Source organism: Hippocampus bargibanti, linkage group LG04 (assembly GCF_051943395.1).
Source record: "Hippocampus bargibanti isolate YZ-2025 linkage group LG04, ASM5194339v1, whole genome shotgun sequence".
In the NCBI taxonomy this organism is placed as follows: domain Eukaryota; kingdom Metazoa; phylum Chordata; class Actinopteri; order Syngnathiformes; family Syngnathidae; genus Hippocampus; species Hippocampus bargibanti.
In genome coordinates this window covers 28,072,295-28,092,835 of record NC_142737.1, presented here as the reverse complement: position 1 = coordinate 28,092,835, position 20,541 = coordinate 28,072,295, and the positions used below count along the sequence as shown (strand labels likewise).

At 40.4% G+C, this 20,541-nt stretch overlaps 1 protein-coding gene across 2 annotated transcripts; it reads left to right on the top strand.

Annotated features, from left to right (window-relative positions):
- The first annotated feature begins 773 nt into the window (after positions 1 to 773).
- LOC148899609 (TNF receptor-associated factor 2-like) lies at positions 774 to 20,245 on the top strand. Of its 2 annotated transcripts, XM_088994992.1 has the most exons (10): positions 774 to 1,152; positions 2,035 to 2,113; positions 2,453 to 2,551; positions 3,836 to 3,997; positions 12,287 to 12,361; positions 12,530 to 12,604; positions 13,872 to 14,327; positions 15,351 to 15,528; positions 15,617 to 15,765; positions 18,194 to 20,245. In XM_088994992.1, exons 1-10 carry the CDS (start codon positions 965 to 967, stop codon positions 18,410 to 18,412), a joined length of 1,680 nt encoding a protein of 559 aa, XP_088851118.1. In that variant the 5' UTR covers positions 774 to 964; the 3' UTR covers positions 18,413 to 20,245. The 2 variants fall into 2 exon arrangements, with proteins under 2 accessions (XP_088851118.1, XP_088851120.1); XM_088994994.1 differs by lacking the exon at positions 12,530 to 12,604.
- The last annotated feature ends 296 nt before the right edge of the window (positions 20,246 to 20,541 follow it).

The window sequence follows — 20,541 nt, the reverse complement described above, 5'->3', positions numbered from 1 at the left end:
GCGGGTTGAACTGTGCGCCAGCCATTACAAGCGCACCGCGTGTTCTGCCGAGTCTCCGCCCATGATGCGTTCAGGGGCATCTTGTAAATAACACTGAACTTGTGTTGTATTCTCATTTTCTGTAAATAACCACTGTACGTTCACACGTTGTTAATTCTGTTTTGTTATCTACAATGTTTTGCATTTGAGAACAATCTCGAGGAGATTCAGGTTAATCACAAGACGAAACCCATGCGACTTCACCCATCCCTTCTGCCATACTGTGTTGCAGAAATAAAAGAAATAAAAAGACACATCCACGCGTCTCGTCTTCATTAATACGGCAGCATCGTGGAGATGAAGACAGTCACTGTTGTGACACCCGTCACACACACACACACATATATATATATATATATATATATATATATATATATATATATATATATATATATATATATAGAAAAATGTACATCGGTTGGACTCATGACATCATTACCTAAAACTGGTGTTGGCTCGGGATGAAAAAAATATATATTTTTCAATTGTTTTTTTGAAAATTGAATTTACATTTTTTTGTCATCCGGTGTAAATGTAGTCATTTTTCCAATTTTACGATTAACTTCTACGTATTTCTATCTCAACTTCAGACTGTTTTATTTTGCAATTTTTAGAGCGTTTACATTATACCAGGCTGATTTTAACGCAGTTAATTTATGACATAATTTCAATCGAAACCAGCATTCATTATTTGCGAAGCTTTTATTTTGAAGATTACTGTTGTGTTGTGTACACTCGCTGTGGTGGCTAGCTTGACTTTACGTGTGGAGGTTGGCTTGACCGCTGTTTAATTATAGTCCGTTCTCCAGCAACAATGGGTCGTTTTTGGTTCATAGCGACGAATCCACTTTTAACTGTGTTTCCTACTCTGCTTTCTTGACCACACCCCAGTGAGCGAGTCTCTCGATATTGTGCAAGGGGAATAATGGCTGCACAGGAGCCGTCTCCACCATCTTCCCTGGAAGGAAACAAACCGGGCTTCCCAAAGAAAATTTTGGCCAACAACCTCGAGGACAAGCATTTGTGTAATTCCTGCCTGAAAATCCTGCGAAGGCCCTTACAGGCGCAATGTGGTCATCGCTTTTGTTCGTTCTGTTTCAACAAAATAGTGAGGTGGGAAAAAATGTAATGGTTGCTGACGATCTTGCAGTCCTCCGTTCGTTTACAGTTGGCCGCGATGCTTTCTTAAACAGCATCATTTGGACGCTCCTATGTACATTGTCACGTCTAACGAACAACAGGATTAATTATAACATTGGCATTTCAAATACCGACATTTTACTAATTATTACTTGATCCCTTTTAAATGGCCTTGGATGATATCTTAATTTTCCAATGTATTCATTTGTTCATTTTTTTAGTTTATCGATTAGCCAACCAACGTTTCTCAGCAATATTAGGATGACTTTGGATTACTTTTGTTATGGTGTGCTTTTGCTGATTTACATTTGTTTTATAACCGATATCGTAACACGTTTTTTTTCGTCCACTAGTTGTATCGAAAGATTCATACTTTATTGTCGATACAATACCACATAAATCAACAACAAATGAGCCAAATTATACTGTCACAATGTATAAAATTTAGATTGCTTGTAAATAATAGGACAGCAATGTGAACGCATACTCTATGAGGTATATAGAGCAGATTTCAAGCCAGCTAGTACATAGAAATAACTACTGTATTTCCACAGATGAGGTGCCCCAAACAATAATTTGTGATCTTGTAACACTGATTATTGTGGGATCTGTCTGTCAAGGTGTAATACATTTGCCGGCGTGAAATTATTTTTTGCATAATATAGACAGTATATCAATGTCATTTATTGTAATTTGCAACCAAGGCTGTTTACTCGTGATTTTTATCTAATGCAACCAGTCATTAAGCAGATGAAGTTCAATGCTATGTCTTGTGTCGTCGCTGTGACACATTGCAGATGTTTTAACAGCAATACAAAACATTTATTTGGATAATAATAATGTATTGTTGTCTAGTTGTGGCCCCGAGAAATGCAATGCTTGCATCAAAGAAGACTTATTTGAGGAACCCACTTCTATTCTCAAACAAGGAGGAGTAAGTACATTGTTACCTTCATCTGCCGCTGCTCACCCGCCGAAAAAAAATATTGTTTCACTGTAGAGTGTCCTTGAGAGTTTTAAAAGGCACTTATAAATGCCATTTATTATCATCATCATCTACGGTTATCGATAACTGAAGTGATGGAATGTAGAATGTAATGTATCGAGAGTACATTTCGGTACTTTTATTTAATTGTAAAGAGCCAACAACTGTGCCTGCTGATATTTGGCTCCTTCTTTAGAAACCCAACAAAGAGTAACATATCCTTTCACACAGTAAACAAAAACACACACCAGTCTGCCCATGGACATGATTCTCTGCACTTCTTCCCAGGCTTTTCCAGATAATGCAGCCCGGAGAGAAGTGGAAGCCTTGGCAGCCGTTTGCCCCAACGAAGGATGTGTGTGGACAGGGACGATTAGAGATTTTGAGGTGTGTATTACTGCACAATTTTATACATTTATCTTTTCACAGATCAATACTATTGGTCAGTCCACACAGTTGTGTTATTACGGTGATGATGATTGTTAATATTATTATTTTGAAAAGTACTGTATTATAATTGTTTTAATGAAGCAATCTTTGCCTTAAACTTGCACAATGTTTTCAGCGAAAAATATTACAGACTTTGCCATTCAAACATCAGGCTCAAGGCAAACAATTTATGGTCGCATTTTTTGAGGGACTTTTGTGTGATTATTATGAAATGGCAATAGATGTTTGTCTCAAAAACAGATCTCATGCCGACTGATCCATAAACACACACTCAACACTTCTCAATCAGGTTTGAATATTGACAAATGATAAGTCATGGTAAATGCACTCAAAACATCAGAAAGCATGTGAAAATCATATATTGGATCTGCAAAAATCACGGCTGTGTTTGTGTAAATAATTTTGAAACATATTTTTCCTCATACTTGGCCACTTAGCACTTTGTAAAAAAAGAGAATTATCTTAAATCCAATCCAAAATTCTTATCCGGGGTTAATGCAGTGAAGCTAGAACAGGAGATATGTTAATCTGTTCTCCAACTTTTGTTTAGAACTCATGCAGTGTTTTGAACTATCGTGTGAGTCTTCAGAGGCTTACTCGTGCAACCTATTTGCAAAGAGTTGCACATATCCAGTCTTAATGCTGCAAAATAGTAAACTACTTACTCTTTTGTGATAATTAAAAGTTAGTTCCTGATTCAATGTAACACCAAAAAGCCTTTTGTTCACACGGCAATAACACACATTTACATCGGTGCTGCATCAATGTATTTTATTGCGATATCTCTTACACCAGTGTAAATTTCGTGGAACGTTCACACGTATAAAGCTGCTTACTAAAGAGAACCGTGTTAACAGTGGTGCAGCCCTGATTGCGTTCAAACGGCAGTTTCTGCGGCCGTTCAATACGCTAAAAATACGGTTCATTTTGATCTGGTTTAAGCGGTTTTCAGGGGCTACACCGGTTTAACTTTGTATGTGTGAATGCTCTATGGAGAGCAGCCCCTGTGCTATACCGGAGTAAAAGTTGCCATGTGAACATCCCTTATATCAACACAGTGTCAGACAGGTGCTCTGTGCCTAGGGTTATAATTTTAGTTCCATATTCATTTCCCCTTAAATTCCATAACATCAAAACACCAACAGGAATTTTGATGTTTCAAATAATGCAATTTTTGTCATGCCCGTAATCATTGAAAATGTTGTCACCGATTCACTGTAGGTTTGCCATGAAGGCCACTGTGACTTTGCCATCATCTTGTGCCCTTCCTGCAAAGAGTTGATGAGAGCCAATGAACAGGAGCGTCACGATGAGCGAGAATGTCCTGAGAGGACACTAAACTGTAAATACTGTAAAGAACCATTCCTTTTAAAGGACATCAAGGTGAGACATTCTTTAATTTTGGTTTGGCGATGATTTTTTAAAAATGTATTATGAAATGTTAAGAACGTTTTTATTAGAGTATCTGTTGAAAGGATGATTCACTCTCCTGGTAGTTGTTGTATTAAGTTCATCCTGTCTACTTGATATCTAATTTAAAACAGATTCTTTACTTACAGACAGTGTATTGTAGGTGTTCAAATACCTGACATGTTTCGGCGTATACTTCCGCCTTCGTCAGAGACAAAGACAAACGATAAATCAGAGACAAACGATAAATGGATACATAACATGTCACGCCACAACCTCACACAAGCAGAACGCAGCATATCATCAAGAGGTCTCAATTACGCAGTCACCCCCAAGAAAATACCATACGACGAATTCATTCTCGAAACGGAATTAGCGTGTGAAAAAATACAGAACACAGGACAAAAAGCAGCACTACGTAACAAAATAGCAGGCATCCTAAAAACAGCCAAACCACCACTCAGTAATATTACTAAAGAGGAAGCAAGAGCCATGATAACACTATCAAAAAACAAAGACATCACAATACTCCCCGCAGACAAAGGCAGAACAACAGTTATTATGGACACGGAACAATATGAAAAACAGATGCAGCAGTTATTACAGGACGACACCTATGAAATATTAAAGAAAGACCCAACAGAAGAAAAGAAAAACAAACTTAAAGAACTACTCAAACCCCTATTAATCGAAAATAAAATAAACAAACAGTCGTACAACCACCTGGTACCCACAGCAAACATCATCTCCAGGATTTACGGCACGGCAAAAATACACAAACCAGATAGACCTCTCCGCCCCATAGTAGACAGCATAGGATTTGCCACGTACAACCTCTCAAAAGCACTATCAGAAATAATAAAACCGTTACTGGGACACATGGACCAACACTGCGAGAACTCAAAGCAACTCGCGACAGAACTCGCCATCATAAAAGTACAGAAAGATCCAAAGCCACCATTCAGATAGTACAGGACAGACTAACACATCTTACAGCACATGACATAACCCAGCTACTTCAGTTCATTGCCACATCCACATATTTCCAATTCAGAAACACCATTCACAGACAAACAGAAGGGTTCGCCATGGGGGACCCACTCTCTGCCATTTTGTGCGGTTTCTTCATGGAGGCCCTGGAACAGAAAGCTCTTTCAACAGCTCCGGAAACATACAAACCAACACTGTGGAAACGATATGTGGACGGCATTCTGGAAAAAATCAAAACAGGACATACACAACAGCTTACGGAACACCTCAACTCCATAGACACCACAGGCAGCATCAGGTTCACCCATGAAGAGGAAATAAACCAATCCATCGCCTTCTTGGACTTGAACATACACCACACGGACAACGGAGACATCAAAATAAAAGTACACAAGAAACCCACACATACTGACCAATATCTCCTTTGGACATCTGAACACCCCACTATTCATAAGTTGTTAGTCGTCAGAACATTACATGAACGCACCACAATGATCACGGACCCGGAGGACAGAACACAGGAGGACAAACATATACAACACACACTACAAAAATGCCTATATCCTCAGTAGGCAATAACTAAAGGGGCAGAGCAAGTCAAAAATAACACAAGACAGGGGAGAAGGAAAAAGCAAACAAACAAACAAGAGGTATTGTTTCATTGCATCGAAGGTATTGTTTCATTGCATTCAACCTGAAGTGTCCGATACTCATGACCTTTTTTACTCGTCGGGCCTATTTAAAAAGGGGCCTCATTGAACATCAACGGCCGCCTTAGGTCAGTATCATCAAATCAAAATTGTGCTTTCCGCCCACTGCAGCCCAAACAGGAAATAAAGAGCGAAAAAGTGAGAATATATATTTTGTTTTATCTGCGAGCCAGATGCGGTTATCAAAAGAGCCACATAAGGCTCGCGAGCCATAGGTTCACGATCCCTGGTATAGACTAACGTCATTGCTGCATCAACCTTTTGTTTTAGGATAGCTACTTAGTTTAGCCACCAGAATCGTCCGTTGGAAAGGCAGAATCCAGGGTGTCAAGCCACGCATTTGTTTTCTGAAGCAGTCATCCTTTTGGATTACCGTCATTTTAAATCCATCCATTTGTCATATAAACTAATAGCTAGCACTAAGAGAAATCATGTATTTTAGTGTACTCCTCTTCGCTGTTCAGCACCAAAATCATTCATTTGCCATTGTGACGGTGTGAGACACGCAATGAAAGTAACAAAGGCAACTGTCTCGCTGGGCTTCAAAAGGGGAAAAGTTAATGCTCGATAACCATCTAAATATTCCCATCCACGCACAATCACTTCTGTGTTTTGATCTTGAATGTACCTGGGTGTCACAGTGCATGCGCTTCTTCCACGTACATACTGTATGTCACACACAGACATAATAATAATAATAATAATACATTTAATTTACAAGCGCCTTTCTGAACACTCAAGGACACTTTACAACAAAGACAACACACAAAACAGTAAAATCATGCATAAAGCAATAAATAATAAAACAGCATAATAAATTAGACCATGTAAGCAAGTTTAAAGAGGTGGGTTTTCAGGTGAGATTTGAAAGTAGGAAGGGAGTCAATGTTGCGGATGTTGGGTGGAAGTGAGTTCCAGAGTTTAGGAGCGGAGCGGCTGAAAGCTCTGCACCCCATCGTTGTGAGACGGGCAGAGGGCGTGTAGAGGTGGAGGGAGGAAGAGGATCTGAGGGCCCGAGTAGGAACGGAGATTTGAATTAGGTCAGACAGATAGGGGGGGGCAAGGTTATGGATGGCTTTAAATGTAAACAGAAGTATCTTGAATTCAATACGGAGTTTAACAGGGAGCCAGTGGAGCTGTTGGAGGACAGGAGTGATGTGGTGAAATGAGGGGGTTTTTGTGATGATCCGGGCTGAGGAATTTTGGACTAGTTGGAGTTTGTGGAGACATTTTTGATTGACCCCGAAAAGAAGTGAATTACAATAATCGATACGGGAGGTGACGAGACTGTGGACGAGGATAGCAGTGGTGTGAGGGGTGAGAGAGGGACGGAGACGATTGATATTGCGGAGGTGAAAATATGCAGACCGGGTTATGTTATTTATGTGGGAGTGAAAAGATAGTGTGCTATCAAGGATGACACCCAGGCTCTTAACCTGAAGGGCGGGGGACACGGTAGAATTGTCAATGGTGAGAGAGAAACTGTTTGCTTTGTGAAGGGTGGATTTTGTACCGACAAGGAGAAGTTCAGTTTTTTCGCTGTTTAGTTTGAGAAAGTTATGAGAAAACCAGGATTTGATTTCTGAGAGGCAAAGTGTAAGGGATGCAGGTGGAAGAGAGGCGTCGGGTTTACTGGAGAGGTAGAGCTGGGTGTCATCCGCGAAGCAGTGAAAATGAATTCCAAATTTGCGGAAGATATCACCAAGGGGAAGAAGGTATATAATAAAGAGAAGGGGCCCCAGGACAGAACCTTGGGGCACACCAGAAGACACAGGGGAGGACCGTGAAGTGAATGAGGTAATTTGGATAAACTGTGAGCGGCCAGTGAGGTAGGAGTGAAACCAACTGAGTGGGGTGTGTGTCACGCCTAGAGTGGAGAGTCGGTTGAGCAGGATGGGGTGAGAAATTGTGTCAAAGGCCGCAGATAGATCAAGAAGGATGAGAATAGAGAGGGAGCCGGTATCTGCTGCTGTGAGAAGGTCGTTCGTGATTTTTATGAGGGCTGATTCAGTGCTGTGGCGGGGACGGAAACCAGACTGGAATTGTTCGTAGAGGTTATTGTGAGTGAGGTGAGAGTGGAGTTGACAGGCGACGGTTTTTTCGAGAATTTTAGCGATAAATGGAAGATGCGAAATTGGACGTAGGTTATTGAAATCATTGGGATCTGAACCAAGTTTTTTCAGGATTGGTGTTACAGCTGCGGTTTTAAGAGGGACAGGAACAATTCCAGTGGACAGTGAGGAGTGAATAATAGCTGAAATAAAAGGGAGGAGAGCAGGTAGACAAGATTTGATGAGGACAGTAGGGTGGGGGTCAAGTTGACAGGTGGAATTCTTGGACTTGGTGATGAGGTCAGAAAGTAAGGAGGGATGAGGGAGTTCAAAAGACGACAGCAGTTGATAGGGAGTAGGAAGGTTGGGGGAGGGGGGGGATACAGAGGAGCCGAGGTGCTGGTGGATCTTGTTGATCTTTTCAGTGAAAAACAGAAGTAGTGCGTTGCAGGTGTCTGAGGAGTGAAAGTGTGGGGGGAGAGAGATAGGGGGTTGAATGATTTTGTTGTATAGGGAAAACAGAGTCCGTGAATTCCCACTGTTAGCATCAATCAGTCCAGAATAGTATTCCGATTTTGCGCGTGTGATAGAGTCCTTGTAGTGGGTGAGGTGAGCTGTGTACATGTCCTGGTGGGTGGTGAGGCCGGTCTTTCTGTAAAGTCTTTCCAGCTGCCGAGTTTTCGCCTTGGTGGAGCGGAGTTGGGCGGTGAACCAAGGGGCGGATCGAGTGAATTGGACTGACCGGGATTTAACAGGAGCAAGGGTGTTGAGCATGTGTGCAAGGTCCATGTTGTATTGGGAAACAAGTTCATCAGGGGGGGAGTTGTAGTCCGGTTTGAGGTTGGCAGCCATTGCAGTGAGGGTGACAGTGTCAATGTGTTGGATGTTCCGATATGTGATGATGCGCGGTGGCTTGGGGAGAGAGAGTGTGATGGGAACGTTAAATGAGACGAGGAAATGGTCCGTTACAGGAAGTTCGTTTGCTGTGCAGTTGGCGGGGGTAAAACCACAGCAGCATATTAAGTCCAGGATATGCCCTTTTATATGCGTGGGGAAATCAGAGAATTGGTGTAAGCCAAAACTCTCCAATGAGGAAATAAAGTCTTTGGTGAGGGGATGGGTGGAATTGTCAATGTGTATGTTGAAGTCCCCAAGGATAATAATATTTGGTGACAGAGTGGAGAGGTGTGTGAGGACGGCTGAGAAGTCTTTTAAAAAGTCACGATGTGGTTTAGGGGGACGATATACAGTGGCTATAACTGTGGGAGATGGACCAGAAATTTGACACGCAAGGCATTCAAATGAGAGAGTTTCCGGGACTGGTACTTGAGTGACTTTCCAGATCTCGCGGTAAAATATCGCGAGACCGCCTCCGCGGCCCGAGAGGCGGGGTTTTGAGAGGTAAACAAACCCAGGTGGCGTCGTGTCGTTCAACTCGGAAAAGTCCCCCGCTGTTTGCCAGGTCTCATTCAAACAGAAGAAGTCCAGCTTACGGTCACTAAGGATGTCTTGGATAAGACAACCCTTACCCGTAAGCGAGCGGATGTTCAGGAGGCCGAAAGTGACGCTGGTGGTGTCATTTTGAGGGGTATTGGCCGACCTAGCCAGGCCGGCCAACACACGGTGTTGCACGGAGCGGCTGTAACCTCTGCGTGGCCGGCGGAAAGATGACCACAGGGAGGTGATATCCTTGGAGTCGTCGAGGTGACATGCATATGTGTGTGTCCCAACAAGTCCCAACGTTAGCTGGCGTCGGCTCCAAATCAGACACAACCCAAAATGATTAAAAACAAATTAATTCTTGTCACAGAACGGCTGTTACACTCTGCAGTGATTGGGTGACAACTTACTAAATAGCTAGATGTACACGTATTCAAATGTACACATTCCATGTATCTGCAGTATACATTTTTTGCTCACAAAATACAATACATGTACAGTACCTTCCCCCAAAAATAAATGTATGTGTGTGTGTCATGTTACTCTAATCTGGAAACGCTCATTTTTAGTCTCCACCGAATCCTGAATACTGCTCCTTGTTTTTTGCATTGTTTTTGAGAATTCAAAAACTTTCCACGTCGCCAAAAGATTAATATGCTGTACGAGCAGGTACTGCCAGCGGCAGCCAATATTCACCCAGATTTACCTTTCAACTGTTCTATATTACAGGTACATTTAGTGTAGTGTTTTTCAATCTTTTTCAAGTTCGTCGCACATCACAACTTGAAAAAGTGGACAAAAACTTGAACAATGAAATGTTATATTGTTACGATAAGTGTTTTTTTTTTCATTGAAATGTAACAGCATATTACAACACATCAAATAGAAAACAAATCAACATCAATTCAATATTTGGTGCATTATTTTTAATGGCAAATAAAATACAGTGAATTAGAACTTTAACTTGCCCATTGTAGGATTATTTATTTACAGTAAAGTCTCGTTATATCGATATTCAAGGGAGTCAGAAAAAATATCGATATAACCGGGACTATCGATATATCCGACCCTGTTTGCATGTAATTTTCTCCGTGCGTGCATAGAAATAGTATCGATATAACCGGGACTATCGATATATCCGATATCGATATAACGAGACTTTACTGTATTTATTTATTTATTTGTTCATTTGTTTGTTTGTGACAGTAGGTTCTTTTTCTCCAGGTTCTTTGTGCTCTCCCACAATATAGTAGTACAGAACACTTTTCCCATCTTGAGTTCTTGTATAATTCCAACATCATTCAAATTACTTTTTTGCTGAATGTTTCGCTTAAAGTAGTCCATCTTAAAACTTTAGCCTTGCTGCATGTTTTGCAGAGCAGACATTATTGACTCGCAAAAAGAAAACATCACACCCTGTTTCACTATTTTTTCTTCCATCTGCACATACTGTACTCCGACAGCCATTTCAACTGAAAAAGAAACCAGTTTATTCTCATTTTGGTTTCGGGAGTCAACGTATCACAAGAGAGAGCAAATTAATGCTGATGATCTTGTATCATAGCACATGACTTTGAGGACATTCAGTATTTTATAATAATCAGAATCAGAATCAGAATACCTTTATTCGTCCCGCAATGGGGAAATTTGCAGTCCACAGCAGCAATTGAAGAGGGATGGGGTTGGGGTGGGAGTGAAAGGATAGAAAACAAGATATTCTAAGCATAACAAAATAAAAATGTCAACTGTATACTGTGCAAATGTAGATGTGCAAAAACCGTTCTATAAACAAGACTGTACATAGTGCAGAATCAAGAGATGCATTTAGATATATTGCAACAACCCATATTTACAAGTGTCCAGTTTTTTTTTTTGTTTTTTTTTTCACATGTGATCATTGGGAATTGTGAAGCCTGACAGCAGTCGGTAGGAACGAGCGGCGGTACCTCTCCTTCTTGCAGCGCGGGTGTAATAGTCTCTGGCTAAAGGAGCTACCCAGAGCTGTCAGGATGGGCAGGAGGGGGTGGGAGGGGCTGTCCGTCATAGCTTTTAGTTTAGCTAGCGTCCGTCTGTTGCCCACCTCCTCAAGAGAGTCCAGCGAGCAGCCCACGACAGAACTGGCCCGCTTGACAAAGCGCTCCAGTCTTTTTCTGTCCCGGGTGGTGATGCTGCCTGACCAGCAGACAATGCCATAGTGGATGGCTGATGCCACCACAGAGTCATAGAAAGTCTTTAGGAGTGACCCCTGAACTCCAAAAGACCTCAGTTTCCTGAGGAGGAAGAGGCGACTCTGTCCCTTTTTGATTAGGGCATCCGTGTTTGTTGTCCAGTCCAGTTTATTGTTGAGAACAATAAACAATAAACAATTAACAATAAACAATTACAATTGTTGTCATTGATTTCCTGTTCATTCTTAGACAGAAAGATTTGAATATTGATTCCGACAATAATCAAACCATATGCTATTATTTTTATTATCAAATATCTCATTGAGACTCAAAATGCTGCGATTGGCTGGCAACCAATTCAGGGTGTCCCCCGCTTAGTGCCCAAAGACGGCTGGGATAGGCTCCAGCACCCCCCGCGACCCTAATGAGGAATAAGTGGTACGGAAAATGGATGGACGGATGTACTCAAAATGTAATTTTGAAACGTAAAAATGTGGTTATGCTTAAAAAATGTAATGAACCAGATTTATTTTTGATGCTTTATTTTATGTTAAAGAGAAAAATGTTGTTTGTTACTTGTTTTTTTTTGTTCTTTTGACTTCAAGACGGCGCCGCGAGAGTGGCTGCCTTTCCAGCAGCTCCTGTGTTTTGCTTTTCTACTTTAATTTCTTTCATAACTTTGCTGCTGTGAAATGTAATTTTCTCCACTGCGAGACTAATAAAGGCAAATCCAATCCAATCCAAAAATGCATCTCTATGATGAAACCTTTCATCAGTAACATTTCAATTACTTTAAGTTATGGGATAGAAAAACCAACAAAAGCCATGAATAAACCTCATATTGAAATTTGGATAGAATGCCAGGCTCCTGATTGAATTGTTCTTTTGTAATTTGTTTTTTAGGCTCATGATGAAATTTGCCCGAAGTACCCATTGATCTGTGAAGGTTGCACAAAGAAAAAGATACCAAGAGAAAAGGTATCCCAAATATGGTCCATAAGTAATTGTTGATTTAGTTTTTTGGGGTTTTTTTTTGTATTTTTTTTGGACACAATTCTCTTCTCATTGACTCTCATTTAGCCTGAGGAGCTAATCCGACAAAGAAATCTGTAGATCATTAGCTTCTTTAATTTTTTTGTTTTGCAGTATGTGGACCATATTAAGTTCTGCAGTAAATTTAAAGCACCATGCAGATTTCATGTTGTTGGCTGCGATACGTCTGTAAGTAGACATTTTCATCATAATTTGCTGTGTGTGATACTCGCTAACAAAATAGACTGCTGAGTCAATCATTTCAACTTTTCAACTAATTAATAGGACGTCATATTAACACACCCTAGACAAGATCATCAAAAATTTCTTGGCAATGTATCACAACTTTCTTGATTGGAAACTAACAGTTAAGACAGATTGTTGCCATATTACAAAGTTTTTACTACTCTTCAAAAACTGATCATTTGAAGCTTTGAGACTCATGGCGCAGTCCTCTGATGGTGCAACTCTGCCCTGGCAATGCTTTGCTGAAGCGTCTTTTTCCACTAAAGGCCTTGAGGCTGTTTTTTTTCCATCACTGAAAAACAGTTCCGTCTATTTGGTGCATTTTTTTTCTGGGTGAGAATGATGGAAATGTGGTTGAAATACATGATGGACTGACTGACAATTCCTGTTTGGTTCAGCTTGAACAAAAATGACCGACCAACAATACCGGCAACATTTTTTGAATTGCCCAACTCTGATGAATTCCAATTTATGGGCAATTTCAAATGGCTATTCGATACTCGATAACAATTGACTGTTGGGGAAATGCATTGCTTCCAGTAAGCGAAAGGAAAAGGCAAAGGGGCAGTTAGAGTCAAAGGTGCAGGAAAATCACCCGTCAATCCTTGTTGCCCTTTCCAAGTGTAATTTTGAATTACATTTCAATTTTTTGTTTTGTTTATGTTAATGTCATCAGGGGCACATTAATGGGGGACATGGTGCATGCATCCAGAATGCTTTCAAGCTCCATAATTAATTTGCTGTGTGCCTGCGAATGTAATTTTTTGTTGTTTTTTTGCTTACTGTACATCATCATTATCATCATCATGATCATCAGACTTTTTCTGCGCTCATGTATTCTAAGGGTCACCAACATAGTGTCCGCGGGCGGCAGGGAACCCCCTAATGAGCATGGAAGCCAGTTCTAAAAATTGTTCACCAGTCAATGTGACATATTATACATGTGGCGATTTAAAGAGATTTTGAGAAGTAAAATGTCATTTCTACCCTGTAAACTTGCGTTTGGTAATTAGTAGAGAGAAATATTTGGCGTGATCAATGTTTACACAGATTAATCATTTTCCCAAATAATAAGAACAATTTAAGTTAATTTGAGGAAATGTGTTGTTTCCAAGTTGGGGATCAAACCGGTATCACCGGTTGGTGACCCCTGGTGCTTTGTCATCAGGGCTGTTCTTGTTCTTAATCTAAGGACTTCTCTAATACGCAGGTGGAGAAAGAGAAGATTCATGACCATGAGCGTCAATGTTCGTACGAACACCTCAACCTGCTTCTGCATTTCATCATGGGAATCAAGTTGAGCCTGGAGAGCCTGCAGCCTCAGAGCCTGGACATAGCTGGCCACAAGCTGCACGAGCTCCACCAGTCCCTCAGAGACTTAGAACTCAAGATAAGCCAGTTAGGCGGAGGAAGCGCAGAAGCTCCCACCCCCTTCATGCCGCTGCCCAGCACATTGGGGGCCGCCCTGGAACTGCAGCTTCAAAGTGAAAAGACCAGGGTCATCGAGCTCAGCCGACGCTGCCAAGAGCTGGAGTTGAAAGTGAATACGTTTGAGAACATCGTTTGCGTCCTCAACCGAGAAATGGAGCGCTCCTGCGCCTCCATGGAGGCCTACAACCGGCAAAACAGATTGGACCAGGACAAAATTGAGATCCTCAATAACAAGGTGACAAATATGTCTGGGTAAGCTCTCAGTCATAGATGAGTGGTCCATCGATGAAAAGGTTTCTTCAGCCATCATCTGTACTTCTTTGAAGTTGTCAGACGTTTCACTTCTTATCCAAGAGGCTTCGTCAGCGAACTAAAACTGTGCTGGTAGCTCTGCCCTATATATATCCCTACTGTGCAGAGTTGGCATTGCCAGACCTCTGCTATGATAGGTCCCTGCTCATCGAAGTGACAAATAGCATACGAGAAATATGTTTCTCAGTAAGGAATATTGTGTTTGTATTTTGGTCAGAAAGCTTGATCAAGAAGGCGGATTAGATTAATTTTGGTACTTGGCTGGTAGGTTCGGAGCCATAAGAGAGGTGTATGTCACACCTTTCGAAAAATCCGTTCCTCACTGAGCAGCACAGGTTTGAAAGTCATGTAATAAATGTGGTGTTCGGTGTTTTTCAGCAACGTTCATTCAGTGTTACAAACGGTTACAAAGATGTTGCACAGGCATTTCTAAACAGGTTTAATTGTGGCAAGTTTTGCTTGCTGACATCAAATTTTTTTCAAGTTCCCAAATTTTATATATATTTTTTGTGACGTTTGAAACCTTCAAAATTGATGGTGAATATCTTTGCGGCCTAGATAAAAACATTTTTGCTCCCCTCGGTGAGACATTTTGCGACACAAAGTGTAAAGTTTACTGCCTGGACTCACTTTACCTGCCATGTTGTGTGGCAAAAGATAGTAAAAGCATTTAGTCAGTTTCACCTGCAAAATAGTAACTTTCTTGACATCATGTACAGTAATGCAAATCATTCAAGTACAGGTAACATCCGATTTACGACCGGTGCGAGTTACGACCACCCGTACTTACGACCACGACCGCCAGACCCTTTTTTTCTTTTAACAGCACCGCTATGTGGTTGCAGCCCTGCAACGCTGTTGAGATCTGCAGTTTGGGATTCATTTGGTAGAATAAAGACTCCAGATGGTCCTTCTTGTGTGTGACACTTCATTTGTGTCTGTTAAGGTTCGTCAGCTGGAGAGAACTGTGAGCCTTCGGGACTTGTCCATCGTAGAGATGGAGGGGAAGATGAGGGAGATGTCAGCAGCTACATATGATGGTGTATTTGTGTGGAAGATATCCGATTTTATAAAGAAGAGGCAGGATGCCGTTGCTGGCCGAGCTCCTGCGATGTTCTCTCCTGGTAATTATCTAATGATCATTTCAATGATTCTTGAGACACTGATGAGTTTCTTTTTCGATGGAATAACATACATTCTTATGTTTTCTAGCCTTTTATACAAGTAAATATGGCTACAAGATGTGCTTGCGTATTTACTTAAATGGAGATGGGACAGGAAGAGGCACCCATTTATCTCTATTCTTTGTGGTGATGAGAGGACACAGTGACGCCCTCCTAAAGTGGCCTTTTAATCAGAAGGTAACACTCATTTACTGCAATAATAATAATAATAATAATAATAATAATAAATAATAATAATAATAATACACCAAACCAAAGGTCAAATGTCATCCATCCATCGATTTTTCCAAACCGGAGGGTCGTGGGCATACTGAAGCATATCCTAGCTGTTTTGGGCAGTAGGTGGGGTACACCCTAAACTGGTTGCCAGTCAATCACAGGATACACATAAAAATACAATCATTCACACTCACTGTCACACTTACGGACAATTAAAGGACAACCGACATCGCCAGACAAGTTGTGTCCATAATTTGTAAAATGGCTTCAAATGACTTCTACTGAGCGTATTTTAATAAGATTCCACCGCATATAGCTATATTTTACGTTTTAAGACTCGCGCTGAATATTCAGGAAGTCTTGTTTTTGAGCTGGTGACGAGTCCGTACGTGACGTCACTGAAGGAACGCCCCTGACTGAAAAAAGACGCATTGTAACGGTCCTTCCATCACGTCAATGTATTTTGCTGTACTTGTTTGGTCTGGGGACCTCGTGTTGCACCCAAGAGCCGCCAGAGGAGGGCGTCCAAGCTCCATGGAGGGAATTTGTCAGCCTGTGGAAACGGGCTGATTCATTCCTCACGGGAGCTGGTCGCCATTTTTCTGCTACGATACATTGCAGTCCAGATGCCTCAAAATGACACGGAAGGACTTCTTTAATCGATTGCAAGCATGTATGCTTTCCTCTTCAGAACTATTTGAATCATATTCATAACTGGATGTGTAACAAGAAAGCATATTCTCCGAATCTGAAGCCATTGTTTTGATTCTCCAGCAATGCAAGACATCTTGGTGTGACGTCACGAACTGGGGGCGGGACTTTCTGAAAACGCCCAATTCGCAGCTCAATTTCTTTGCAGATTTTGGACACTTTGAGTCATTTTTATTGGTGTTTTGCATTTGAATAAAAATATCATACTGCGTGTTTTGGGTATTTTAGATGCTATAAAATGTTTTTCTGATGTCAGTTAAGAAACAAAAAAGTGACGTCGGTTGTCCTTTAAGAGTGATCACTTAACTTGCCAGGCATGTTTTTTGAAATGTGGGAGGAAGCCGGAGTGCCCGTAGAAAACCCACACAGGCACGGGAAGAAGATGAAACTTCCACACGGGAATGATTAAGCGCACAACCTCTGTACTGTGATGTCAATGACACGCTAATATAATAATAACAACAACAATAATAATTGAATTGGATTGGATTTGCCTTTATTAGTCTCACAGTGGAGAAATTTACATTTCACAGCAGCAAAGTGATGAAAGGAATGAAAGTAGAAAAACAAAATAAAAATACTTTTATATATACACACATATATTTATTATATCATTATTACAGTGATACCGCAATTTACGAACTTAATTGCTTCCTAGAAAGTGTGTGTAAGGTGAAACTGCCAAACATTTATTTCCCATAAGAAACCATTAAAAATGAGTATAATCCATTCCCAGGTCCCCATAAAACATAATTTTCTACGAAATAAACTTAAGCTTAACTTTAAAAGATAAACTTAAAACTACACCAAATATACCATATTTTATGTAAAATAAATGTGCTATTGTATTGTAATTAGAGAAATGAACTGTACTGTATAATAGTCATTTTATTTACCTTTGTGATGGTCGTTGATGTAGTTGCCTCTAGTTACACAGTCCCCTGCTAGCTGCTTTTCATTAATCCAAATCAACAGAAGTTTTTCAACCTCTTGTATTGCCACACACAACACAGAAACACCATTAGCCACACGTAGCAATGCTCAACTTAGCATACTGATACTGGCACGCTAAGTCACACAAACGCACACCTTGTTCATGTTTTTCGATGATCTCCTTCTTCTGCTCAACCGTAATATTCTTTTCTGTTCGGCTTAACACTAGCCTGTGGTGGGGGTCTTTTTCGGTCCCATAATAGCAAAAGTACTCCACTCGCAAACCCCGTCTGCACTCAAAGGGGGAGTGGAAAACTAGTCCACCAGCCACCGTGGCACTGTTCGACCATGTGGCTTGGTGTTCATCCGCCGAAAACTAGTCCGCCAGCCACCGTGGCGCTGTGTGGTTTGGTTCGTCTGCCGGAAACTAGTTCGTATGCCAAGATTATATTCTCGCAATTTTAATGTTAGTAAGGTGAAAAGTTCGCGAGCTAAAGCGTTCGTAAGTCAGGTATCACTGTAGTATATTTTTATATAGGCAGCCCTACCAAGAACCATGAATTGCAGTGGAAATGCAAACCATCTGGGCCATAGAATCTTTGTATTCCCTGGAATCTCGATAACAAGGAAGTAAAGGTTCTGGGGGCTGTTGATGAAAAAGGCATATTAAAGTACTAGCTTGGTTGTGAAACAAATTAAAAAAATCTTGTTTTCAAGAAGCTGTCCACAACTGTCCCCACAGGTCACCCTAATGCTGCTTGACCAGAACAACAGGGAGCACATCATCGATGCCTTCCGGCCTGACATCTCGTCCTCATCCTTCCAGCGGCCTGTCAGTGACATGAACATTGCTAGTGGCTGCCCACTCTTTTGTCCGCTCTCAAAACTGGAATCTAAAAACTCTTACATTCGTGATGATACCATTTTCATCAAGGCCATTGTAGACCTCAGTGGGCTCTAAGTTGAAATCAGACATTTGTATGACCACTAAGTTACATTTTTCTTTCGGGTGTGTCATTGGGCAATATGCAAGACTTTGTAAACTTCACTGCCACTCTTTGTGTACGCATCAAAGACAATGTTTTAAAAACATTATTTACTACCAAAATATATTGCTGAATGGACCACTCCAACCGTAATTGGTATCTTTTAATACCAATAAAAGTTTAGCGAGTTGTTAAAATAACCGCAGTGAAAGAGTGTGCCTGTCTCATGTAAAATGGTTGATGCTCATCATGTTCACAAGGAAAAAAAAAATCAAGATTTTTTTTTTAACACTTATTTTTTTGTTAGTTTCCCCCAGCAGACATTTTAGCCCTCCACCCCAAAAAGGATTGTTGCTCCATTAGCTGTATGATTTGCTTCAAAGAGCACTATGCTGTTGATACCACTTTGGTTTTTCGGCCGTGATCATCGTGTGATTGTGGACTTTATTTGAATTCCATGAATTCTGAGTGCAGTACTGAAATTGTTAATGTTATGGAGTGTGTGTGCATCCGAATGTATGGGTGTTTTTTTAAACTCTTTACTTTTGTCACAATAGTCAAGTTGAATAGCCAAATTCCACCAAATGAAGCATTTTTAGCCGTGTATATCAGGGGTGTCAAAATCATTTTTGAAAAGATTTTAGCAAGCGTAATTGAAAATTTGATTTGCTTTCCGAGGCCACATGAAATGATGTGTTGGGCCAGATCTGCCTCATGGCCCGGCCTTTAGTTTGAGGTATATGTGGTCATATCTTACTCATTGTACACTTCAGTTTACTAATGCAGTAACCGATGAAATGTCGCTCTGATAATCTGAGGTTTGTGTATTGTCAAAATGCGCTGTTATTACACGAATTTGGGACTTCCAGTGATGCTGTTATTGTCTTATACATCCCATTTAAAATATCATTTCAGTGTTTCATTATTGCGTAGGAACAGCCCTATCTTATGGTTGATCGTACAAAGTCTGTGTGGGCATGTAAATGGAGATGGGGACAAAAATATGTGTCTTTTTTTTTTAATGAAGCAAAAAAACTCCAAATACTGTAATTGAACAACTGGAAGCCTACATGTCCTAACGTTAGCTACTGTCCGCTCCAAATCAGATACAACCCCAAACGGGTTAAAACAAATTTATTGTTATCACCGAGCACTTGTTACACTCTGCAGTGATTGTGTGAAAATATTCTGAATAGGTAGATGTATACACATGTTTTAATTGACACATCCTGTGTATTTGAAGTAAAAATGGTGTGCTCAAAAAACACAATACCTCCCGAAAACAGCCAATGTGGCCCCAATTCTTTCCATGCCATGTACCATGTTCCATCCAGTCAGTGTGTCATGTGATGTGTTCAAAGGAACTAGATGCCATCTTCGGTTTCAAGTCTGCTTGCTACAGTGTTAGTGTCTTAATCACTATCAGATTGGCTGTTATTCATGATTTTTCCTCCCTTAATTCTCCATTCCTTTTATGAGCCTCATAATAGTGACGCATCTATCCATTTGTGGGATGAGTCTCTAATACATATTGAACAGTCCAAATTACTTTAAAAAATATTATTGACATTGCAATTGGCTCCATTTTATATACAGTAAAGTCTCGTTATATCGATATTCAAGGGAGTCCAAAAAAATATCGATATAACCGGGACTATCGATATAGCGGACCCTGTTTGCATGTAATTTTCTCCGTGCGTGCATAGAAATAGTATCGATATAACCGGGACAATCGATATATCCGATATCGATATAACGAGACTTTACTGTGTGTATATATATATATATATATGAATATATATATATATATATATATATATATGAATATATATATATGAATGCATTTTACTTGCTTACATTTCCAAATGTAAGTACATCTTGTTCCTGAGTGACAAAAAAATCTATGGCCGTATTTTAGCCATAATTATGACTTAACAATCTATTCTCTGCATCAAAAGTGCCTGTATGATTTTGTTTAATGTTTCATGAAGTCACTAAATTTGAATGTGTTTTTCTAACAAAACTATTTTTGTTTTTTTCTTGTGTCAATTTTGAATCGTCGTTTTGCTCTTTTATTTGCCAAAGTCTCAGTGACAAACGTTTG